The sequence below is a fragment of the Dendropsophus ebraccatus genome, chromosome 12, assembly GCF_027789765.1.
Source record: "Dendropsophus ebraccatus isolate aDenEbr1 chromosome 12, aDenEbr1.pat, whole genome shotgun sequence".
Taxonomy (NCBI): Eukaryota; Metazoa; Chordata; class Amphibia; order Anura; family Hylidae; genus Dendropsophus; species Dendropsophus ebraccatus.
This window is the reverse complement of record NC_091465.1, coordinates 53,268,171-53,291,143: the sequence shown is the minus strand read 5'-3', so window position 1 is coordinate 53,291,143 and position 22,973 is coordinate 53,268,171. Positions and strand designations below refer to the sequence as shown.

The 22,973-nt window shown below is 43.3% G+C and overlaps 1 protein-coding gene across 6 annotated transcripts in view; it reads right to left on the bottom strand.

The window, feature by feature from the left end:
- Window positions 1-22,973, bottom strand: part of HYOU1 (hypoxia up-regulated 1) — a 56,692-nt gene that overhangs the window by 18,436 nt on the left and 15,283 nt on the right. For all 6 annotated transcript variants that reach the window (XM_069947935.1, XM_069947930.1, XM_069947936.1 and 3 more), the window contains exons 7-15: window positions 15,207-15,388; window positions 13,513-13,628; window positions 8,522-8,708; window positions 8,287-8,421; window positions 8,063-8,145; window positions 7,786-7,918; window positions 7,504-7,688; window positions 7,257-7,395; window positions 1,024-1,084 (exon numbers count right to left, since the gene is read on the bottom strand). In XM_069947935.1, coding sequence (XP_069804036.1) covers window positions 1,024-1,084; window positions 7,257-7,395; window positions 7,504-7,688; window positions 7,786-7,918; window positions 8,063-8,145; window positions 8,287-8,421; window positions 8,522-8,708; window positions 13,513-13,628; window positions 15,207-15,388 — 1,221 coding nt within the window. The remainder of the gene's footprint in view (window positions 1-1,023; window positions 1,085-7,256; window positions 7,396-7,503; window positions 7,689-7,785; window positions 7,919-8,062; window positions 8,146-8,286; window positions 8,422-8,521; window positions 8,709-13,512; window positions 13,629-15,206; window positions 15,389-22,973) is intronic.

Genomic DNA, 22,973 nt, shown 5'->3' with positions numbered 1-22,973 from the left:
AACCCACTAACCTGCCCAGCAAACAATAAGTACAAGCCCAAATTATAGACCGAAGGAATGAGAAATAAAATAGCCAAACACAGAAAGAAAGGGGGTGAGCACCATCTGCTGATGAAGTGAGCGAAACATACATCGGGCTGTCTGTGCTGGAGAGTGGTAAGATGTCAGTGTGGTACCTGGTGCTCACCCCCTTCCTTTGTGTGTTTGGCTATTTTATTGGACCCCTGAGGAAGTCCGAGTGTACGGACGGAACGCGTGGGGCTCTTCAGACGGCACCCCCACTTACCCCTACCACCTAAATCCGGTAATATACAGCTTTGGTCATCTTCTCTTACAGTTTCTTTTTCTTCCTTTTCCTCTATTTTTGCTTTATTGTCTTATCATTTATTTATATCCACTATATGTTTGGTTTCTCATATATGTGTGTAATATTCTGATTCGGTGACCTGCCAGGCGCATGGATAATATAGATCCATGTGTATGTATTGTTTCATATGATAGGGGTAGTACATATCAGTTATGGGGCTGCTTGTCTTGGATTGCATTAGACCATATGCTTTCCCTGGAGTTTGGGATTTTTAAATGGTTTTAAGTGGGACTTTGTCATTTTTGTATTGTGTACCTGATCAATAAAGTACTTTTATACCTCTATTATCTGGTGTGCCGACTTTGCCATTATAGCACATATCTTTGCTTTTTTATTTCATACAGTAGCTTTACCCTCACCCAGTCATTTTCAGGTACCCACAGGTGCCCATTGCAGGGGTACTTCCCAGCAACTTTAAGCTTTAACTTCAGCAGGCTTCATTGAATACCCCTAGTAAACCTAGTCAAAAGGTAGAGAACCCAATGCCAAGAGTTTATCCATTTCTTCCTCTTTATAACCTCAAAGTAATTACTGTGAAACCCCACAATGGTCTGTTTTCCGCATTCCCATTTGAGCCTATGGTGAGTGGCTGGACAATAGTGGAGACTGAGGACACACCAATAACTTAATGACATGAACATGAAAGCCTCACTTACTTGTCAGCGTTGACTCTTGCTCAGGCTTCTCTTCTACTACAGTCTCAAAAACTGCTTCTACCTAAAATAAAATAAAGAAAAAAAAAATTATATATAATTATAATAAATCATTATAATATATATATATACACATATATACACACACACACACACACACACACACATATACACACACACAATAACATATTAAAGAAAATAAATAATTTTTTTATAATTTGGCTATTAGGCGCCTTGGAAACATTGGCAAAAATTCGCCCCGTGTATCTAAACTTTTGAGCACCACTGTAATTATATATACGTACATAGGTAATAGTCTGGTACGGAATGAGTACCAACAATTTGGACTCCCTAATCTAAACTTGTCAATTGAAAATAACAAATGCATCTTTTCAGACAGCAACTGAGGAATCGTAGATTGCGCCTCGAATGAGTATGGTAAGAAACTTTTGTTGAACTGAACTCTTGTCTATCTGTGGTTGATGTCTATATGTCAGAGAGAAGTCGGAGTCGGGGTAAGGGTATGTTCACAATGAGCAAATGGGGAAAGTTTCACTGCGGAATTCAGCCCCATTTGCTCAGTGTTTTTTTTTTGTTTTTTTTTTAATTAATACTTTTTTTCTTTTTGTTATTAAAATACACTAATTATATATATATATATATATATATATATATATATATATATATATATATATATATATATATATATATATATAACGGCCACATAATCAGCACCGCCAAAAAATACAAAAAAAGCAGCATAAGAGCAATATCATATCAATCTGCTACATGACAAATTTACAACGAACACAGTCTTATGTCCCTTATTACCATCCTGCAAAATTACAATTCTAGAAACCCTATTCCCATAAACCCATATCCACCAAAACCAGCGTCTACCCCAGCCATTACATCTTCAAAACCCCACTTAGCATAATCCATAATAAATCTTAGAATTGGAAAACTCCACCCCCTATGTAAATCCTGTGCCCCAATTGCCAAATAATAAATAAAAAAGTCAGGCAGTCCCAAACCTCCATCCTCTAACCTGCCGGTCCAGTTTTTATACTTGAGTCTGGGCTTACCATTCCAAATAAAGGAGCTCAGCATTCTGGTCAGCTTATCAAACCATGATCTAGGTATCCAAATAATTAAAATGGTTATTCTGCCACAAGTAATTTAAGGCCATCCTATCAACCGTAGAGATGGCTAAATGCGACTAAAAGCTCAACTTACTCTGAATTTTATTCTGAATTTTATTCCGCAGAGGCAATAAATTAAGTCCGAGGAAATCCTCAGCCTTACCTGAAACCTGAACTCCCAAATATTCGAATGAGCCCCCCGGGGAAACCACTGAAATTTTCAGTGCCTTCAACAAGGCATCTGGTTCGAGAGGGAGCAAGGCAGATTTACTCCAATTGACTTCCAGGCCTGATACAGAGCCGAACCTATCCACCAACCCCATAGCCTTCTGGATTTCATCACTTCCACCCCTGACAAATAATACAATATCATCCGCATATAATAAAGTTTTTCCTTCTTTGCCTCTAAGGCCAAACCCCGAAAGTTGCTGAGAAGACCTTATAAGAGAGGTCAGAGGTTCAATATAAAAAACAAAAAGGGGGGAAAGGGGACAGCCCTGTCTAGTGCCCTTGGAGGGAGAAAACCATTCAGAGGCATAATTATTAACCATCACTCTAACGATTGGGAGGAAGTACAGCAATTTAACCCAAAAAATAAAATTTTCCAAATTTCCCAAATCTCTCCAAAACCTTCCAGAGAAATCCCCACTCCACCCTGTCAAAGGCCTTAGTGGCATCAAGCGACAGGATGGAGCGGGGGACACCAACATCCAATTGTAAGTTAGCAAAGACTCTAGATATATTGTCCTGTATGAGTCTGCCTGGGACAAAACCCGTTTGTTCTGCCCCCATCTTCTCAGGCGCTACCTCCGCAAGTCTCTGTGCCAGAACTTTCGCTAGGATTTTACAGTCAGTATTTAATAAAGATATGGGGCGATAGGAGTCGATCTTTGTTAGATCCTTATTTTTTTTCCCTATTAGTACAATGCTTGCCTCACGCATAGAGCGAGAGAGAAGTCCTAACCTACAGGAGTCCTTAAAAGTCTCTAAAAGCTTAGGGAGAAGGATATCATGAAAATCTCTATATAGCTCAAAGGGTAGTCCATCTGTTCCGGGGGAAGAGTGCCCTCTAAAGCTTTTCAATGAGCGAGTAAGATCTTCCACCGTTATAGGTCTATTCAGACGTATTTTTTTGTTCAGGATTCATAGTAGGGATATCTAGACCTTCTAACAATGCGTTAATCTCAACCTCATTTATCTGTATTTCGGACCTGTAAACCTCCTGGAAATGCTGCAAGACGATGCCCCGAATCTCTGCTGGATCATGAGATTGCCTTCCCTGCTTGTCAGACAGTAACATTATATATTTCTTAGGATCTTGATTCTAAACTATTCTGGCAAGATGTCTCCCAGGCTTACCCCCCTCAAGAAAACCGGTCTGCCCCTGGAAGAAGGACCTTTGCTGAGCCTTTGCTAACAACAACTCCGCAAATTCATCCTGGAGCTTTTTTAACATACTTTCATTTTCTTGCGAGTGGGAACCTGCAAACCTCACCTCTGCATTATTAAGGCTAGTTTTAATCCTATTTTCCTTATCGGAAAACTTTTTTTTCGGTTCACTTCCCTATATAAGACACCCCTCAAAAATGCCTTAAGGGCATCCCACACAAATTGCAGCTGAGTAGAGCCTCAGCTCAGCCTCAGCTCAGATTCCAGAAGAGTTCTATTTCCTCCCTTATAACCTGCTTTCGATCCAACAAAGAGCCAGTGAGGGTTAAAACAAAACTCTCTCCTGAGACCCACACCCATTCCAGGCAATTTAACCCCCAGCAGCAACAGTGAATGGTCTGATATTGACCTAGGCTCATACCTCAGTGAATTCTCCCAGATTATAGAAACTGAGTTACAAAACACAAGGTCTATGCGAGAGGCAGCATTTTGTACCAAACTAAAACACGAGAATACCGGAGAGTCTCCGTATAAACACCTCCATACATCATACCAGTTCATTTCCTCTATCATCCTTGCGAGAGACGTAGGGCGGGGGACCTCTTCCCCCATCCTACCTCTCCTGTCCATGGTGCAATTGAAATCTCCGCAGACAGAGCGGAACCTCCCCCTTGTCATGCACAAATTCAATAAGTTTGACTAATACAGTACGAGAGAACGGCGGGGGAACATAAATTGCAGCAATAACAACCGCAATATCATGAAGGATACAATGCAAAAAAACATATCTACCCAGAGCATCTATCCTGCACTCCAGTTCCCGGAAGGGGATCCCCCTATGAATATAGATGGAAACCCCTGCAGAAAAACTGGAGTACATTGTATGGTACTGCTGCGAGGCCCATCTTCTCTTCTTGTTAACATTATCTTGTGAGCAGTGGGTCTCCGCCAAGCATACTACAGCAGGAAGAAATTTATTTATCCGATCAAAAACTGCACACCTCTTAATCCGATCTCCCAGACCTCTTACATTCCAAAAGAGTATTTTTAAATTAACAAAACTCATATCTACCCCTAATCAAAAGAAAGAGATTCCACCTCCATCCTCCTGCTCCGCCAGGACCCCCACCCACCCCCCTCAATATCCTCCTCCCTCCCCCCAGTAACCAACCCCCCCCTTCTACTCCCCTAACTGGCTCCCCGAACAACTCCTGTCAGAGACCCTCTACAAAAACCGGCATCCACTGCCGGCTGCTACCCCCCTCCCCCAAACAAAAAATTCAGCAGCCTCAACAGGAGAAGAGAAAAAAATACACTGAATCATTATAAACCACCCGCAACCTAGCCGGGAAAAGTAAAGAAAAAGACATCTCAGCCTGATGTAGCCTCCTTTTTATATCTTTAAACGTAAGTCTTTTAGCCTGTGTAGCCTTAGAAAAATCTGGAAAGAAAGCAGCCAACATTCAAGGTTAGGTCAGAGAGGGATTTGCTGCATCCCTTCAGACCCTTAGGGCCCTTTTACACAGAAAGATTATCTGACAGATTATCTGCCAAAGATTTGAAGCCAAAGGGAGGAGAGGAGAAATCTCAGGCTTTCCTTTATGACCTGATCTCTGCTTATAGTCTGTTCCTGGCTTTGGCTTCCAATCTTTGGCAGATAATCTGTCAGATTATCTTTCTGTGTAAATGGACCCTTACATCACATCACCTACCACGCCCAGATATCCTGTAATCAACCCTCATGGGACAGAGCAGGGACTACAGAGCCCCTGTGTGCTTTGTGATGGGGCAATTTGCCAAGTTTACTGATAAAAGCAGCTTCTTCTGTAACTTCCATAACAGTACACTGGGAAAAGTTGAGTGAATCTGCCTGTAACAAGTATACGTGCGATCCAACAGCTGCCTGTCATTAACCCCTTTAAGTCAGTGAGAGGTTAGGCACCTGTCACTAACTCATCGGGAACCCCACATCCCGATCACTTGTACCGACGGGCGGGGGTAAGGCTGGGTTCACACTGCGTTTTTTGCAATCCGTTTTTTTCATCCTTTTTTGCAAAAAACGCATGCATTTGTGTGCATCCGTTTTGATCCATTTTTCCATCGATTTCCATTGTAAAAATAAAAATAAAAATAAGGATCAAAACTGATGCATTTTTTTTTTTTGACGGACACAAAAACGTAGCCGACACCATTTGTGTCCATAAAAAAAAAAAAAAAAAAAAAAAAAAAGGATCAGTTTTTCTTTACAATGGAAGTCAATGGAAAAACGGATGCCCACAAATGCATTGTTTTTTTTGCAAAAACGGATTGCAAAAACGCAGTGTGAACCTAGCCTAACACACTTGCCTCCGTCCTGTCGGATCATCCATCTTTGCATAAAGTCTGCTCTATGCAGGCAGGCTCTACGCACAAATCGCCAATAACACTGATCTATGCTAGGCTATGGCATAGCATGGATCAGTATATGCAATCTAATGATTGCATGCTTTACAGTGAAATAAAAGTGAAAAACAGTTATTAAAAAAATGTTTTTAAAGTACTTAAAAAAAAAATAAAAATACTTATAATACCCCCCAAGAGAAGTTTGAAATACCTCCTTGCCAATCAAAAATATGTAAAAAAAAATATAATAATAATAAACAAACATATTACATATCGCAGCGTGCGGAATTCTGCAATCTATTTACATAATTTATCCTGCACGGTGAACAGAGTTAATGAAAAAAAAAAAAATTTGTGTCCCCACAACAGTGAAGCCCCCACAAATTAACACTTTCCTGTAAATTTCTGTTTACCCAGCATGGCATGACAGAGACATGTTAAAAGTTTTGTTCAGTCAGGTTCTGCGTGACAAGACCCCAGGAAACTGCTAGAATGAGCAAAGGGAAGCGTTGATCTAAACAATTCCCTCCCCATCTCTCTCCTTGTTGTAGGAGATATATTGTATACAAAGTCTATGGAGCACTATTCCTGCAGCAAGGAGTGAGACTAGGAGAGAAGCACTAAGCTGAGCACTTCTCCCAGCTTGTTTCAGCTTTAAGTGGGACAGGGCCAATTTTAAGTTTTCTGCTGCCTGAGGTGAAACCTGAAATGCACGCACACACACACACACACACATCCAAAATCCAGACCCACCAGTGAGCACAAGAGGGAAACTTTCAAAGTTTCCAATTCCTCCAGTGGGTAAACAATTAAGTTTTTATTGCTCCTCCAAGAATAAAAGCATCTGACAAGAGTCAAGGCACTGTGACTACTCCTGGTGATCTTATTCATGGTCATACTACTATTACACCCGTGCTCCATTTAAAGGGGTAGTGATCACTTGTAGGGTAGTGATGTCTGAAGCATAGCAATACCTGCAAAGTGTTTGCAGTCTTGACTTCCTTGCATTCTACCTCTTTGTCCAGCTATCATTTGCAGTCATGGGGTAATCGAAGTCAATGGTGTGCAATAGCAGATAGTATCACTTATGGCCATACAAATCTGCCACCTGAGCAATAAACTAACTTCGCCTCATGGCAGAATCGGCCCTGCAGTGGGGGTTTCAACACTCAGGCCCTGACTGATCATAATGTGACATAATCTGACACTAATCTATAAAATGTGATCTTTCTCTTTCTTTCCTTTAAAATGACTATCCTTATTAAAAAAAAAAAAAAAAAAAAGGAGGATTGTGACCGAGCTAATGTGGACAAGACATCTTACCCTGTCAAGGCTGAGTATTCCACTTTCATCCATGTTAAAGTGTGCCTTGATACCTTTAGACTCATAGTCAGCCTTCTTCTGAAAACTCTCCCCAACGCCACCGAGTTTAACAGTAGTGAGATTCTGTGATCCAAAAATTCTGAAGTGACAAATGTTACATGTTTAGTAACAAAAACATTCTTACAATACTACAGCAAATAAAAGTATTGCTTAGGTGTACAAAATAGACCTCAAGGATATGACTTACTTTAGATCCTCAGTGTCAAGGAAGCTCAGGTCACCATAGTTAATGTTGAACTCAAAGTCATCGGTATATCGATTAAAAGTGATAACTTTGCGCTGTGGGTATGGTGCCAGCCTATGGAAGAGAATTCTCTTGTTGTGCTTTAAGGTTTTTATATTTTCTTCCTCCACTTCTCGAGTAAACTCTACCTAAAAGATATAAGAGTTCAAGTGACCTAAGGATTTTGTCTTTTACTGAGGAAATTCAGATTGTACCTGACCACTTCTAACATTAGATTAAATTTACCTGTATTGGAAAAACTGCAGCGTCTCGCACAACAAATGGCTTTACTTTAAATGCTTTACTCAAAGCGGCTGCCTGATAAACAGCTCCCATTGCAGCAGCTTCATCCGCATTTATATTCTTTCCCAGCTCCTCCCTGAAACAAAATTATGAATTGGATGGACAAACGTTAAACAGAATCTTTTCCTTGCTTAAAAGGATTCACTGTACACGTTGTGCATACTGACAGGAGTCCAGTAATAATGTCAAGGAAACAAAGATTTTGTTGCCTTGTACTTACTTGCCCACAGCCTTAAGCAGCAGCTCTTGAACTTTAGGGATACGAGTGCTGCCTCCGACTATAATGACCTGATCAATTTCATCCTATAAAAAAAAAAAAAACAACAAAAAAAACAAGCTTTAAAAAACATAATACAGCAACGATAAAGAGCTTGACGATCAGAAGGAAAGAAGCCCTTAAGCAGGAAAGAGAAAACTTTAAGCATGTCCATGTGTTACTCTCACCATGTTCATCTCAGCACTCATTAAAGCTTTCTTCACAGGAGCAGAAACCCTCTGGAAGAGATCTTCACACAGCTCTTCCAGATCCTGTCGAGTTACTTTGGCTTTAAAGTCAATATCATCCATAAGTCCCTCAATCTGTATACAAGTGAAACATTGGGTATGTAAGCAGAATATATGAAGGAGTCTTTCATTTCAGTCACTTACAAACTTTTTACATATGTTTGGAACATTGTACCTGTGCCATGTGATCATTGTTGGCGCTCAAGATGGTCTTTAATCGATTTGCCTCTTTTAAAAGCTTAGCCATTGCCCTGGGATTCTCTCGAACATCCTTCTTGGATTTCTTTTGCTCATTAAAAAGCTTGGCTAAGTGGTCGCGAAGCCTCAGGTCTATCTCAAAGCCACCAAGAGAACGGTCAAACCTGGTATGCATACAGTTGAGGACAGGGGTAACATGGAAAAAAAATTGATGCATCTTCACGTTTAGTCAGAAATGGAAACCTACATTGCTTAAATCAGAAGCAAATGTGCAAGTACTCAGAAAGTGATTTAAAATACAATTTGGAGTAGAGCATGTAACTACAACTTTGGACCCATCCTGCTTTTGAAACTGATCATACAGAAAGGATCCTAAGACGGGTCACAAAAATGGTAGAATGAAGTGTCAAAAGCACAGATCATCAGTACAGAAATAATGAAAAAATAATTAATGTACTCATAAAAGGCTACAATAACAAACTGTAAATAACTATGGAAGAGAATAAAGAGCCTTGTACATAGTCAGTGAGATCGGAACTCTATTGTAGTGCCTTTATATGGCATGATCAATCAAGTGGCCAGGCTGCACTAGCGCAGTAACCATCGTTCATGCGGTCCATGAATACATTGTTATCTGTCATGCAACTCCTATTTGGACAGGGACATGTGCGGCTCATAACGATAACATTACCATTAATTCTACCCCTTTAAAGTGACACTGTCACCCACTTTGTGCATTCTAACATCTCTACACAGGTGTGCAGGGTAAATTTAGCGGTTTTCATACCTTATTTCATATCATACGTCATGGTGTTTGTTCAAGTAAAAAGTGTCCTTTTATCAACTGCAAAATGTATAAAGTGGGTATTGGCCCCGCCCCCTTGACGCCCATTGGTTGGCCACCGTAAAGGGGGTGGGGTCTAGACCTTTCGGCCAGCCTGTTCCGATGGCAAGGGGGAGGGGCCAAGTGGCGGTAATGCCGCGAGGCCCCGCCCACTAATCACAATCTGCAGTTGATAAAAGATGACTTTAATTGAACAAGCACCATGATGTATGATATAAAATAGGGTATGAGAACCGCTAAATTTACCCTTTACACCTAAGTAGAGATGTCAGAATGCAAAAAGGAGGTGACAGTGTCACTTTAAGAATAGAATTAATGTTTTTTTTCAAACATAACTTTGATATGATGCTACCTGTGGTGAGACTAACAATTAATTCCATATTTGTTATTATCTATTTAATCTCATTCTCCCAGTTCTGAGCTGCTTTCTGCTGAAGACACAAAAATCAAAAGACAGAATGTTGCAGATAAAGCCAGTTGGGAAGTTGTTTACATCAGCAGTCTCAGAAGGGAGGAGGGGGAAGACAGAGAGAAGAGCTCACACACAGATTTTTATGTTTTCAGCAGAAAGCAGCAGCATATCAAATGTTATGTTTGAAATGGTTCCCTTTAAGTGGAACAGCGCTGTAGTTTCTGGTAAAAGGTAGCTGTGTTCTTCCAATACTGGATAACCAATTGTCATGATTTAGTGTTTAGCTGCAGTGTTTCCTACTACATATATGCTACTTGTTTCCCGTTGTCTCAGTCTCCCCAAAAACATAGTTTAATTACTTGCCGCGCTATATGCAAATCAGCACCAACAAGGTATGTGGGCAGCATCTATCCCCTAACACAGTGATAGGCAACCTTTTAAGCTTTATGTGAAAACGTTAGCCAAAAAAAACAAGTATAACTCGTGTGTCACTGCGAGGAAAAAAAACAAACAATTTTTTTGGATATTTATAGTTTAAATAACAAAAAGATGTAATTGTAATATATAACTAAATTCAATAACCCAAAAAAATAATTATTTGAAATAAACTACAAAAAAAAAAAAAAAAAAAAAAAAGTTGTAAAAATTAAAGGACAACTCCGGCAAAAAAAATTTTGGGCTTATTTAACACACATTACAAAGTTATATAACTTTGTAATGTGGTTAAATACCCGGTCTGGCCCCCTTCCCCCACTTTCCGACCCCCCACCCCGGAAGTTAAAGAATGTATACATTACCTATTACGGTCGACACGGTCCTCTTCTCCCGGGCGGCATCTGGTAACAGGTGACATCAGAGCTGGGGAGCGGTTCGGGTCTTCTTCCTCTTCGGCGTCTTCATTGAGAGTGAATGGAAGAGAAAAGGCTGCTGGTGCACATGCGCACCAGCAGCCTTTTCATTGGCTGGAGCGCATCACATGGCTTCCAGCTTGCTCAGCCCTGATTGGCTGAGCTTGCTGGAAGCCATGTGATGCGCTCCAGCCAATGAAAAGGCTGCCGGTGCGCAAGCGCACTGGCAGCCTTTTCTCTCTCATGGAGCCGGAAGCAAGAGACATCGCTGGACGGCGGACGTAGGTGACGGTGAGGGGGACGGCGGGCGAATGGAGTGGCGATCGTCACCGGAGGGATGGTGAGTATGGTGTCTGTGTTTTTTTTTGGGGGGGGGGTCCCGCCGGAGTTGTCCTTTAAGTCACCGAGTAGCAACCAGTAGTCTGCTGTCACTATTAGGGACAGTAGACACTACCCCACCTGACCCCCAATCCACACACACACACAGTACCCCACCTGACCCATCCCCCAGACCCCTATCCCTCCTGGCATGTGGCCGCATACTCTTCTGTAAGCAGCAGTGTGTCAGCGACGCGTGTCAGTGCTGGGTTTGCCATCACGACCCTTAGTAGTCACAGCTCCTGGGCTATAATGATTCCCCTCTGCGCTGTAATCCTGCCTCTCTGGGTGCGATTCCCAGGCCAGGAGCCTGCTACATAATTTAGAAGATTATACCACTAATTCCACCTGCATAATAAAGAAGTCACAAAATTACCCCCGTCTCAACACAGGTTATATCCAGTCTACCTTTTAACATCAACACCTCTATAATTTATTTTATACAAAAAAGAACCATATTGAGGCTAGTTTACATTTTAAAACCAAATACTTTATTATAAAATAACAACACACAAAAAAGATTTGCAATAATAGAATAGACCAGCAGATGGCAGTGTACATGCAAACAGGTAAAATTATAGAGATTTCTATTTTTTTTAACATCTAGGGTGGTGCTATATATTCTGCAAATTCCCTATACATAGGTTAGTATAAATACGATCGCCGTCATCCACGCTGGGACTATTAGTACCGGCTAACTAACCCCTAAAGCAAATTAAGATAATATAGTCCTGAACACTCACCCATGTCTGTTGCAATGTCTCTGCCACCCTCCTGAGGAAGCAAACCAACGCAAAACATCGTTGAGGAGTATTCGGTGGCAGAGACATTGCAACAGACATGGGTGAGTGTTCAGGACTATATTATCTTAATTTGCTTTAGGGGTTAGTTAGCCGGTACTAATCGTCCCAGCGTGGACGACGGCGATAGTATTTATACTAACCTATGTATAGGGAATTTGCAGAATATATAGCACCACCCTAGATGTTAAAAAAACAGAAATCTCTATAATTTTACCTGTTTGCATGTACACTGCCATCTGCTGGTCTATTCTATTATTGCAAATCTTTTTTGTGTGTTGTTATTTTATAATAAAGTATTTGGTTTTAAAATGTAAACTAGCCTCAATATGGTTCTTTTTTGTATAAAATAATTTAGAAGATGAGGAAAGGCGCAATTACAGCCCAGGAGCAGTGACTAGTTAGGGAATAACCGCCGCCCACATGCTCAGCTATGGTAGAAAACCCTGCAGCATGCTTTATAACATTATTTTACCTAACACTAAATCGTAATGATTGGTTCCCGTTAAAGTTTAAAATTTTGATTTGCTTTTACGCAGTGCAGAATGTTATTTAAAATTTTTCACACTAAAGTCCCCCTAGGGGACTATTATAAGCAGACACCAAATTGCTTATGCTAATTATTGCTATTGTATAGCATTAATTAGTTATACCAGTGCTCTTGCTGACTGAGTCTGAGGTGGACTTTAGCAGCAAAGTACTATAGCTCCTAGGCCTAGTACGGGCCTCCAGCAGCCAATTGGCACACCCAAACTGCACTGCAGAGGTGCCAATCTGGCACCAGACCCCAGTATGATGGCAAGTATGCCATTTAAATGATGTGATCACAGCATTAAATGGTTAAATGACTGACATTTAACAGCAACCACCTTTGCAGTCATTAATGTTGAGTGCCAGCTGCTGACAGCAGCAGTTACTGACTGGCTATGACACAAGCTTGGCTCCTTAGCTTGTGTCATATCGCTCCACCACCATGTACAAAAGAGTGAGAATTATGTGAGACCAAAAAGTATGTAAAATGTGTCGGCAATATGAGGCCTGGAGGAATCCCATACAAAAAGGCAATGAGGCCAGAGCGCCACTGTGGCTTTTTGTAGTACTACAAGATTGATGGTAAATAGAGATGAGCGAACCTTGAGCATGCTCGAGTCCACCAAAACTTTCGGCATTTGATTAGCGGTGGCTGCTGAAGTTGGATAAAGCCCTAAGGCTATGTGGAAAACATGGATATAGTCATTGGCTGTATCCAAGTTTTCCAGACAACCTTAGAGCTTTATCCAAGTTCTGCAGCCCCAGCTAATCAAATGCCGAAAGTTCGGGTTCGGATGGACTCGAACCCGAACCTGGTTCGCTAATCTCGAATGGTAAACTATTGACTAACAACGAGTTCCAGTAAATTGCCTTATTTTTTATACCTTCCAGTACTGATATGCGCTTGTATGTTTTTCTTGTGACTGCCATGTACAGTAGTCATTTTCTTTGGCTCTACTATAGGTCCTGGAGTATCCAAGTACTAGGAGTTGCCATTACAACCCGGGAAACAGCTGGTATAGGTGAAAATCCAGTCCTGCCATCTAGTGACCAGCTGGCATTATTACACTCCACAATAACATCACAATTTACAACAGTAGTCAAGCACATTTTGTATTCTATCTTCCAAATTCCATGAAGGACAACTCTTCTTACCCAACACCTCGAATTTGAAGCTGTGGTTGAATACCCGATTCTTTAGTCTTCGTAGTCTGGTAAGTCACAATACTGCATGTTGTACTCCTCGATCCCATATCATAAAACATAACGCTCTGTAACACAAGAAAAATAAACACACAATTGAAACCAATTCAAACAAAATGTATAAAGTCCATTCACAAATACAGTATAAATACAGTATAAAGCGTACCCTTTAAGGCTATGTTCCCACTCAGTATTTTTACTCAGTATTTTGCAACCAAAACCAGGAGTGGATTGAAAACACAGAAAGGCTATGTTCACAAAATTTAAATTGAGTGGATGGCCGTCATTTGGCAAATAACGGCCATTGTTAAAAGAACTTCAGTTATTTGTCATTAAATGGCCGCCATTCACTCAATTCCAACAGTGTGTGAACATAGACTGTGTTTTTAATCCACTCCTGGTTTTGGTTGCAAAATACAGAGCAAAAATACTGTGTGGGAACACAATCCTTAAGTAGAAGTCCTGTGAAAATTTTTATTAAAGGGGTTATCCAGTGCTACAAAAACATAGCCACCCCCCCAAGCTGGAGACAAGAGTGGGGCTGTCTCTGGAAGAAAGTGGCCATGTTTTTGTAGCGCTGGATAACCCCTTTAAAGTATTGTATTTCCCCCCAAAAGTTATACACAAAGTGCTTTTTCCCCCCTTCACTTACTACTGCATTAAGGCTTCACTTCCTGGATAAAATGGTGATGTCACGACCCAACTCCCAGAGCTGTGCGGGCTGTGGCTGCTGGAGAGGATGATAGCAGGGGGGCACTGAGTGACACAGGGCACTGGAAGGACACTGAGCATTCCTCGGCCATCATCCTCTTCCGCAGCCACAGCCCGTACAGCTCTGGGAGTCGGGTCGTGACATCACCATTTTATCCAGGAAGTAAAAACTTGATGCAGTAGTAAGTGCAGGGAAAAAAAAACAATTTATAAGCATTTCCGGTAATAAGTGTATATTGGTAATTTTTATAACTTTTAGAGGGGCTATACAATACTTTAAATATAAGTTTTTGCTGGGCTTCTCCTTTAAAGAGGACCTTCCTGGGGTCTCTCTTGACCTATGTCAGCAAATACATGTATTTTAGGACTTGGCGATTAATAGAGAAAAAAACAAAAAAAAAACTAAAATGGCCTCGATTAACAGACCTGATCTCCTGCAGTTTTTTAGGTCTGTTTTTCGCATGCCTCACTTCAGACACCTTTTTGAGTTTGCTGCTGGCCACTGACGAGTCAATGGCCAGCAACCAGTGCTGAGGACCAATCAGCAGCAGCTAGGAAAAGAGCCTGAAGGTCGTGGGCAGGGGATGTGCAGGCATGCTTGAGGTGGGTGTCTCCAAGCCCGAAAAAAAAAAAAAAAAAAAAAAAAAAAAAAGGGGGACCTGGTATAACAATTTTTTATTAATCATAATCAAGGTGATGTAGGCCATAATGGCCCAGCCCTAATGTATTCTCCATGAAATAACAAAACAGGCAGTGTGAGACAGGGACAAAAAGATATTAAACACAAATCACATATAGGGTGCCTTCACACCTACCGGATCCGCAGCAGATTTGTCTAAATGAACAAACACAGCATTAAATCCGCAATGTAAATCTGCTGCGGATCCGGTGTGTGTGAAAGTACCCATACAGAAGTTTTATATATGCAAACAAACCTGTGCAGTTGCATTAATGTCTTTTCTTCGAAAAACTCCATAATTCAGAGCCACTGCGGTGTTATCATTTATAAGCTGGAGCACCTTAAGACCAGCTAGCTTGGCAGCTTGGAGAACAGCTCTGCGTTCTGCCTGATTGAAGAAGGCAGGGACAGTGATCACTATATCCTTAATGGGTTGTTCTAAAAGTTGAAAGAGAAGATAAATGATTGAGCTTATAAACTGCATATACTATATAAAAGCTATGCATCTCTGAGATCTGAGAATGAGGTTCATCATTCCTTGCATCAACAGTTTACCGTACACTAAGCAACAAATGGCGTAGTGTACAGTAAACTGTTGATTAAAGTGTTGATGAAAAATACTGCAAATAATAACAGAAACTTAGCAGTAATACTTTTTTTTGCTCAGATTAAAAAGCCCCTTCTTGGGAACACATGAGCCAAAACAGGCAGAAATGCTTTGCTACCTCCACATCACAATCCAGCACCAGGTTCCTTGGCTGGATTAGATATAGATCTATTTTCACGCAGCCAATGAACTTGGTGTTGGATTGTGATATAGAAGTTGCAAATCCAGCAAAGCCTGGATGAGATGGTAAATTCCAGAAAAGCTATGAGGTTCAGCAGAGCTATGCTGCTGAATTTTTTAGTGTTTCTGGGTCTGGATTTTATTGGAATGGCAGGTAAGTTTTGGTATTGGGACCTGCCATTCCCCCCCTACTTCAGTCCACACCTTGTGCTCAGGTCTAATCCTGAGGTAATTTCTACCGCACTGCTTCATTTCACACTACCCCTACTAAAGATCCCCACAACAGCTACAGCATTTGTTCCTTATGTAGGTGATATCTGATGCACATATCTTGCTTTAATACATGTTATAGTCGATAGTTACACTTTAACAGTTTAGAATCATTTATGAAAACTTCTGACATGTCATAGCGTCATGTCAGAAGTTTGCATCTGTTGGGGTCCGGGTACTGAGACCCCCTCCGATCACTAGAACGATGAGGCAGACGTGCTGAGCAGTGCCTGCTCTGCCCCTTCATGGCAATTGCATCTACAGGAATTTCCATGGGCTCATATTACAAGTTTATAGCTGCTGAGCGCATCTGCCCCTTTGTTCTAGCGATCGGCGGGGGTCTCAGCACCTGGACCCCTCCTGATGCAAACTTCTGACATGTTGCTATGACTTGTCAGAAGTTTTTATAAATGACAGTTAAACTTTAAGAGCCAGCACATAAGAGGCTGTACAAGTCATTTATTGTGAAGTTTTAGGCAAAACAAATCTACCCCTTTAAGAAAAAAAATAAAAAATCTATATATGCGTGCCCGCACACACACTCTTCTTCTGTCATGCTAACTGCTGGTTTTTCTATAAAATATATTTGGTGAGCAGTCACCTTAAAGGAAATCTGTTTAATGGAGTCTCGTAACAAAGGGGATTGGAGATCGCCACACTGAGCCTGCGGGCCCACCACCAGTGCTTAGTACATTTGCTTTAAAGCGGAACCTGCTGATATGCCGCAGTAGCCGTGTATCTTAGTAGTACATAGCCATTACTTTAAGCCCTGTCCTCCCCCGCATTGTTTGTACAATCACTAAATGCTCTTATGCAAATCACTAGCATAAGAGCATTTAGGGCGCTGCTCGGGGCCGGAGAGCCCCCTCCTGTCCTGCAGACTATGCATATTCATAACTGCATAGTGGGCTGCATACACTGCTGCTGCGCAGGGAAGCAGTCCCGCCGGAGACAGGCTGCTTCCCGCGCATTCGTGAATCCCCGGGGCACCGCCGATCTCACGGAGGTTCATCAAGACATAAGTATAAAGTCTATCGAATACTAAGTCCTAAGGGACCTCCGGGAGAATCGGCGGCGGCCCGGGGGGGTTCACGAATGCGCAGGAAGCAGCCCGTTTCCGGCGGGGCTGCTTTCCTGCGCAGCCACAGTGTATACAGCTAACTATGCAGTTATGAGTATGCATAGTGGAGGGGGTGGGCTGGGCAGGGCGCGGCGATGCTCTCCGGGCCAAAGCAACGCCCTAAATGCTCTTATGCTAGTAATTTGCATAAAAACATTTAGCGATTTTACAAACAATGCGGGGGAGGACAGGGCTTAAAGTAATGGCTATCTACTACTAAAGAATAACATGTTTAGCTTATTTTCCACTTAAATTCATTTATTTTCAGTGACAGAAAAATTTTACTCCATATATATTTCTCTGATGCTGCAGCTTTTAGAAATATCTTGTGTGTATTGTTGGGGGGGGCTTACACCTCTTAAGGAATTTTGCTGTAAAAATTAAAGATTTTATTTTTTTATTTTCTCCACTTCAAAAGAAAGAGAGCAATATGTACCTGAAAATGTGTTGCCCAACTTCAGTGCGCCATATGTGATAACATCAGTCTGGGCTCACAGCAGGGCTCAGCAGTATTTTGCATATTTAGCATACACATTTTTTGAACACCCACGCATCTGCAGTGCCCCTGTGGTACTAGCACAGTGGAAATCGAAGTCACCCTATTTTGGAAACTACAACCCTCAAAGAATTCATCTAGGGGTATAATAAGTATTTAGACTAATACATGCAATATGTGCATACAACTAAAAAGAACTCCTTTTCCCAAGAAACAAAAGGGGTATATGCAAAATGCTTTATGCGATTTCTCCCGAGTACAGAGGTAAGCCATTTGCGACCATATGCTGCTGTCAGGGAAAACAGCAAGGCTCAGAAGAGGAGTGCCATTTTGCATATTTAGCAGGAATCATTTTTGGCACCATGCACAGCAGCAGGGAAGACTATGCCGCCCCTTCCGGGACCAAAAAAGCTGCCGCCGGAGGCGGAATACTCAATCCGCCTCATGGCAGAAGCAGCCCTGCATATACTGCTGTTTGGGCACATGGCAGGGCTCAGAGGAGAACGTGATTTTGGGTGCAAATTTTACTGCACTGGTTTTAGGGTGCCATGTCACATATGCACAACTCTTGAGATACCAGTAAAGTTGAGGACCCCCGGCAAGTGACTCCATTTTGTAAACTAAACCCCTCAGGGAATTTATTTAGGGGTATAGTGAGCATTGAATCCCTACATCCACAGATTTTTTAGATTGCCCCAATATTTCTGCAGATACATGGCAATTCAGTGCATTGCATGCTGTGCACTACTTGGGCCACCAGATAAGCACACCCCATAAAATTAGGCCTCTTCTGAAAATTGTTATTTTCTATATTTTTGCTACGTATTTTGATTTTACTACTTTGGCACAATAAATACACCTAAAAGGGGTTATCTAAAGCAATGCTTCTCAAACTGAGGCGGGCCTCACCAGTGAGGCGCCCCCTAGTTGTTGGTGAGGCCCAGCTGGGGAGGCAGTTTTTAAAAAAGTAACTATGATCTGCACAATCCTCCAAAATCTCCATTTTAGCAACATTATTCATTTATTTTGTACTTGCTTTATTAGTATATAGAGCTTGGGAGATGGGTGAAAGGTAGCCCTAGCATTATTTTCAGCTTTTAAATGGACTTTCACCACAGATAGTGAGGCTCAGACACCCTCTTGGTCAGTCTGGTGAGGCCCAGGCATTGCCTTGGTCTGTTGGGTGAGGCTCCAGTAGAAATAGTTTGAGAAGCACTGATCTAAAGATTACAATTTATTAACCATCCACAGGACTGGTAATAAGTGACCAAAGGAGGTCCAAGTACGGGGGGCCTTCGTGCCCTTGTAAGAGTGAAGTGCCAGTTGTGTATTCACACTGTCAATCCATTTAAGTTCTAGGGGTCTGACTGGATGATAGAGGATAACATAGTGGAATCCTCTCTATCTTGAGCACTGCCACAGCATGTGAAGGGTCCAGTGTAGATACTAAGGGCCATTAAGGATAATGACCCCCATCGATGGCTTAAAATAAATGCTCTGGATTTGACAAATTGGAATCTTAAGAACCCCATAAAAAAAAATATATATATTCTGTTTTTGCATCGCCATATTCTGCAATTGATAACTTAATTTTTGCTCTGATTATGAAACCCTTTGCGCAGATTATACACCTCTCACAATTTGGCATCAAAGAACAATATCACATAGTTACAATGAGTAATGAACATTATTCCCTTTCAGTAAAGCCAGTTACAATAAGTTTTTTTTAATGAAATCTGTTATGCTAGGCATTCATGTCCCTTAAAAGGAATGTGTCGCAAGGTAAAAAAAAAAATTTGAAAGTGTTAAAACTGAATTTGTTATTTTTTTTTTGTTAATTTATATGTGTTTTTCATTTTTTTACATGTAAGGAAATATGAAAAATTTACGATCTAATTTTTCATATTTCCCAGTGATGGCCACCAGGGGGAGCTCCAGCAGGAAAATGCTTGTAAAAGCAGCCTGAAAGCCGGCTGCTGAAAAAAAAGAGGCAGTCTCTGCTCAACTGCAGTGACATCATCACCTCCCTCCTCTTTTCACAGGGAAACAAAGAGGGGAAAGGTGCTATTATGTGTACTACTGGGCAGCACCATTTTGTTGTTGTCTGCAGAGCAGGAAAGATACAAGTATGTCCCTAGCCTTTCATAATACACCTCATCTGGTGCAGAACCTCCTAATACACCTCAACCTGCTGCAGAACCACATACAGGTAACTTGCCCACACTCTCCTCCCGCACTTCTCACCGCCCACCCCCCACATGCACATAGTATTGTTGTTACACTCATACAGACAGCTCATGCCTGTACACTTGGGATAAGCAAATGTACAGTAGTAGCAAAACACTTTGCTATGCTCGGCCATCAGCCGGCTGCATTTGAGCTCCGCTCCAAGTGTCTGGAAAATCTGGTTACAGCTCTGGGGAACTTCTCCCAGGACTGTATACAGCTTTTCCAAACACCTGGAGCGGAGCTCAAATGCAGCCGGCTGACAGCCGAGCATAGCAAAGCATTTTGCTACTACTGTACATTTGCTCATCGTTAATGCACTCTCATACAGGCAGCCCGTACACGCACACTCATACAGGCAGCCCGTACACGCACACTCATACAGGCAGCCCGTACACGCACACTCATACAGGCAGCCCGTACACGCACACTCATACAGGCAGCCCGTACACGCACACTCATACAGGCAGCTGGGCTGGAGGGAGAAGCTGGGGTGACGGGGGCAGAGAGGCTGGGGTGACGGGGGCAGAGCTGATGTGGCAGAAGGAGCAACTGGGGGGGGGGCCCGGGGAACAGCGCGGGGCACAGGGAGATGGCACGGTAGAGGCAGGCTGGTCGTCCCCCCCCCAGAACAGTTACAGAAGGTGGTGGGGGTGAGAGGAGGTGAAGGGGAGAGAGGAGGAGGGGGGTGATAGAAGGAGATGGGGGTGAGAGGAGAAGATGATGGGGGTGAGAGGAGAAGATGATGGGGGTGAAAGGAGATGATGGGGGTGAAAGGAGAAGATGATGGGGGTGAGAGAGGGGGTGAGGGGATGATGGGGGTGATAGAGGAGGTGAGGTGATGATGGGGGTGACAGGAGATGAGGGGATGATGGGGGTGACAGGAGATGAGGGGATGATGGGGGTGATAGAGGAGGTGAGGGAAAATGGGGGTGACAGGAGGTGAGGGATGATGGGGGTGACAGAGGAGGTGAGGGGATGATGGGGGTGACAGAGGAGGTGAGGGGATGATGGGGGTGACAGAGGAGGTGAGGGGATGATGGGGGTGACAGAGGAGGTGAGGGGATGATGGGGGTGACAGAAGAGGTGATAGGGATGGATTTAGCATCGGGGGTCTAATGGGGCAGAATAATCCTATGCAGACCTGAGAGGGATCCGGGCAGCTGTCAGTGAATCGGGCCGGCGAGGACTTGTGGTGCGCGGAGCTCCCCCATCTCCCAGTCCGCATTCCACTCCTGTCACAGCCCGGAGCGGGGGAGCCCCGCGCACCACCAGTCTTTGCCGGCCCGATTCACTGACAGCTGCCCGGATCCCTCTCAGGTCTGCATAGGATTATTCTGCCCCATTAGACCCCCGATGCTAAATCCATCCCTATCACCTCTTCTGTCACCCCCATCACCATCGTGATGCCGGCGCTCCTGGGTCCGGCAGCCGCAGGGGGGACAGCATGCAGAAGACGCTGCTGTGCCCTGCTCCCCCTGCGATCAGCCTTACTCTCTCCATCTTCCCCCCGCAGCATCTCCAAGCCAGTTGCCCCACAGAACGTTGCTGAGCTGCGGTGACTGGTGCCGGGACATTGCTGGGTGATAGCAATGTCCCGGCACCCAAAGCAAAAGTTTATTTAATTTCTCCCCCTCCGGCTTGGGGCGGAGGGCGGGGGGGGAGAGAGAGCTGCACACAGTTCTCCTGTCCACTCACTGTGCGGTCTCTCTCTCCTCCCCGGTTCTCGTGCTTTGACTTCAAGAAAATGGCGCCGCCACCCGCCCCATGTACTGCAGCTGTGTACTGCGCATGTCTATGCACATGCGCAGCACACAGTGACGGAGCCTCCAGTGAAGTGAACCAGACGGACTCCGTCGGTTCACTTCAATGATGTGGAGGTGCCGTATAGTGTGTGTGTGTGTGTGTCGTGAAATGACGTCACACACAGACACTATAAACATGGCAGCCCCCTGTGCAGCAATACATTTAAAAAAAAAATAATACTGAAACACTACATTAAAAAAAAAAACATCCAACAAACTTATTTATACTTATTACTTTTCATTAAAAAATTATCAAAAATGTGACACTGTCCCTTTAAGCACTTGAAACTTTCCCAACAATTTCACTTGCAATGGCCCTTAAAGGGAACCTGTCACCCCCCGTGCCGGGGTGACAGGCTCCCGACCCCCCGTTAGAGACCCCTATACTTACCTCATCCCGCCGGGTCCCGCTTCTGGATTCGGTCGGGTCCCGGAGATCTCAGCCGCTGCAGCCCGGCGCGCGCGCTGACAGATGAGTCCAACGCTCATAGAGAATGACGGAGCGCTGGACTCTCCTGTCATTCTCTATGGGTGTTGGACTCATCTCTCAGCGCGCGCGCCGGGCTGCAGCGGCTGAGATCTCCGGGACCCGACCGAATCCAGAAGCGGGACCCGGCGGGATGAGGTAAGTATAGGGGTCTCTAACGGGGGGTCGGGAGCCTGTCACCCCGGTACGGGGGGTGACAGGTTCCCTTTAACACTGAAATTCTCTCATATTCCTCCCTTTCAATTTCTTGGCTGGGACGAACAGGAGCTACAAAATCTGCTACCCAAAATCCTTTGTCACAATTCTTATAAAGTTTATATGGTGGAACCAGAAACCAAGGGTAGCAGCTGATGTGTTCTACCTTTTGGGCATGATGTTCTCTACATTTGGGCATTCATAAGATTGAGAACCATACACTATACAGCCACCGCACTTGTGAAATCCCCCCCCCACGATGCCCCCCTAGTATTGTAATTAACCCCACAAGATTCCCCTTACTATTGTAGTTAAACCTAGTAATGCCCCTGGCCATGCAGTTAACCCCCAATGGTGCCCCTGGTATTGCAAATAATGGTGCCCCTGGCCGTGCAGTTAAGCCCCCCCATGGTGATCCAATTATGTTTCCGCCCTTGTGGAGAACATAAACAGCCTATTCTTACCTTTCTGCACTCCCCCAGTGTCATCCTACGTCAACTTAGAGTCCATCTCAACAATCCTGCCTCTACTAGGGAGTCGGACTAGTCTTGTCAGTGACAGCCCCCTCAGCAAATCACCGACTGAGACGGGACAGTGTTACGGCATTGATTGGCTGAGCAAGCCGTCATTGTAGAGA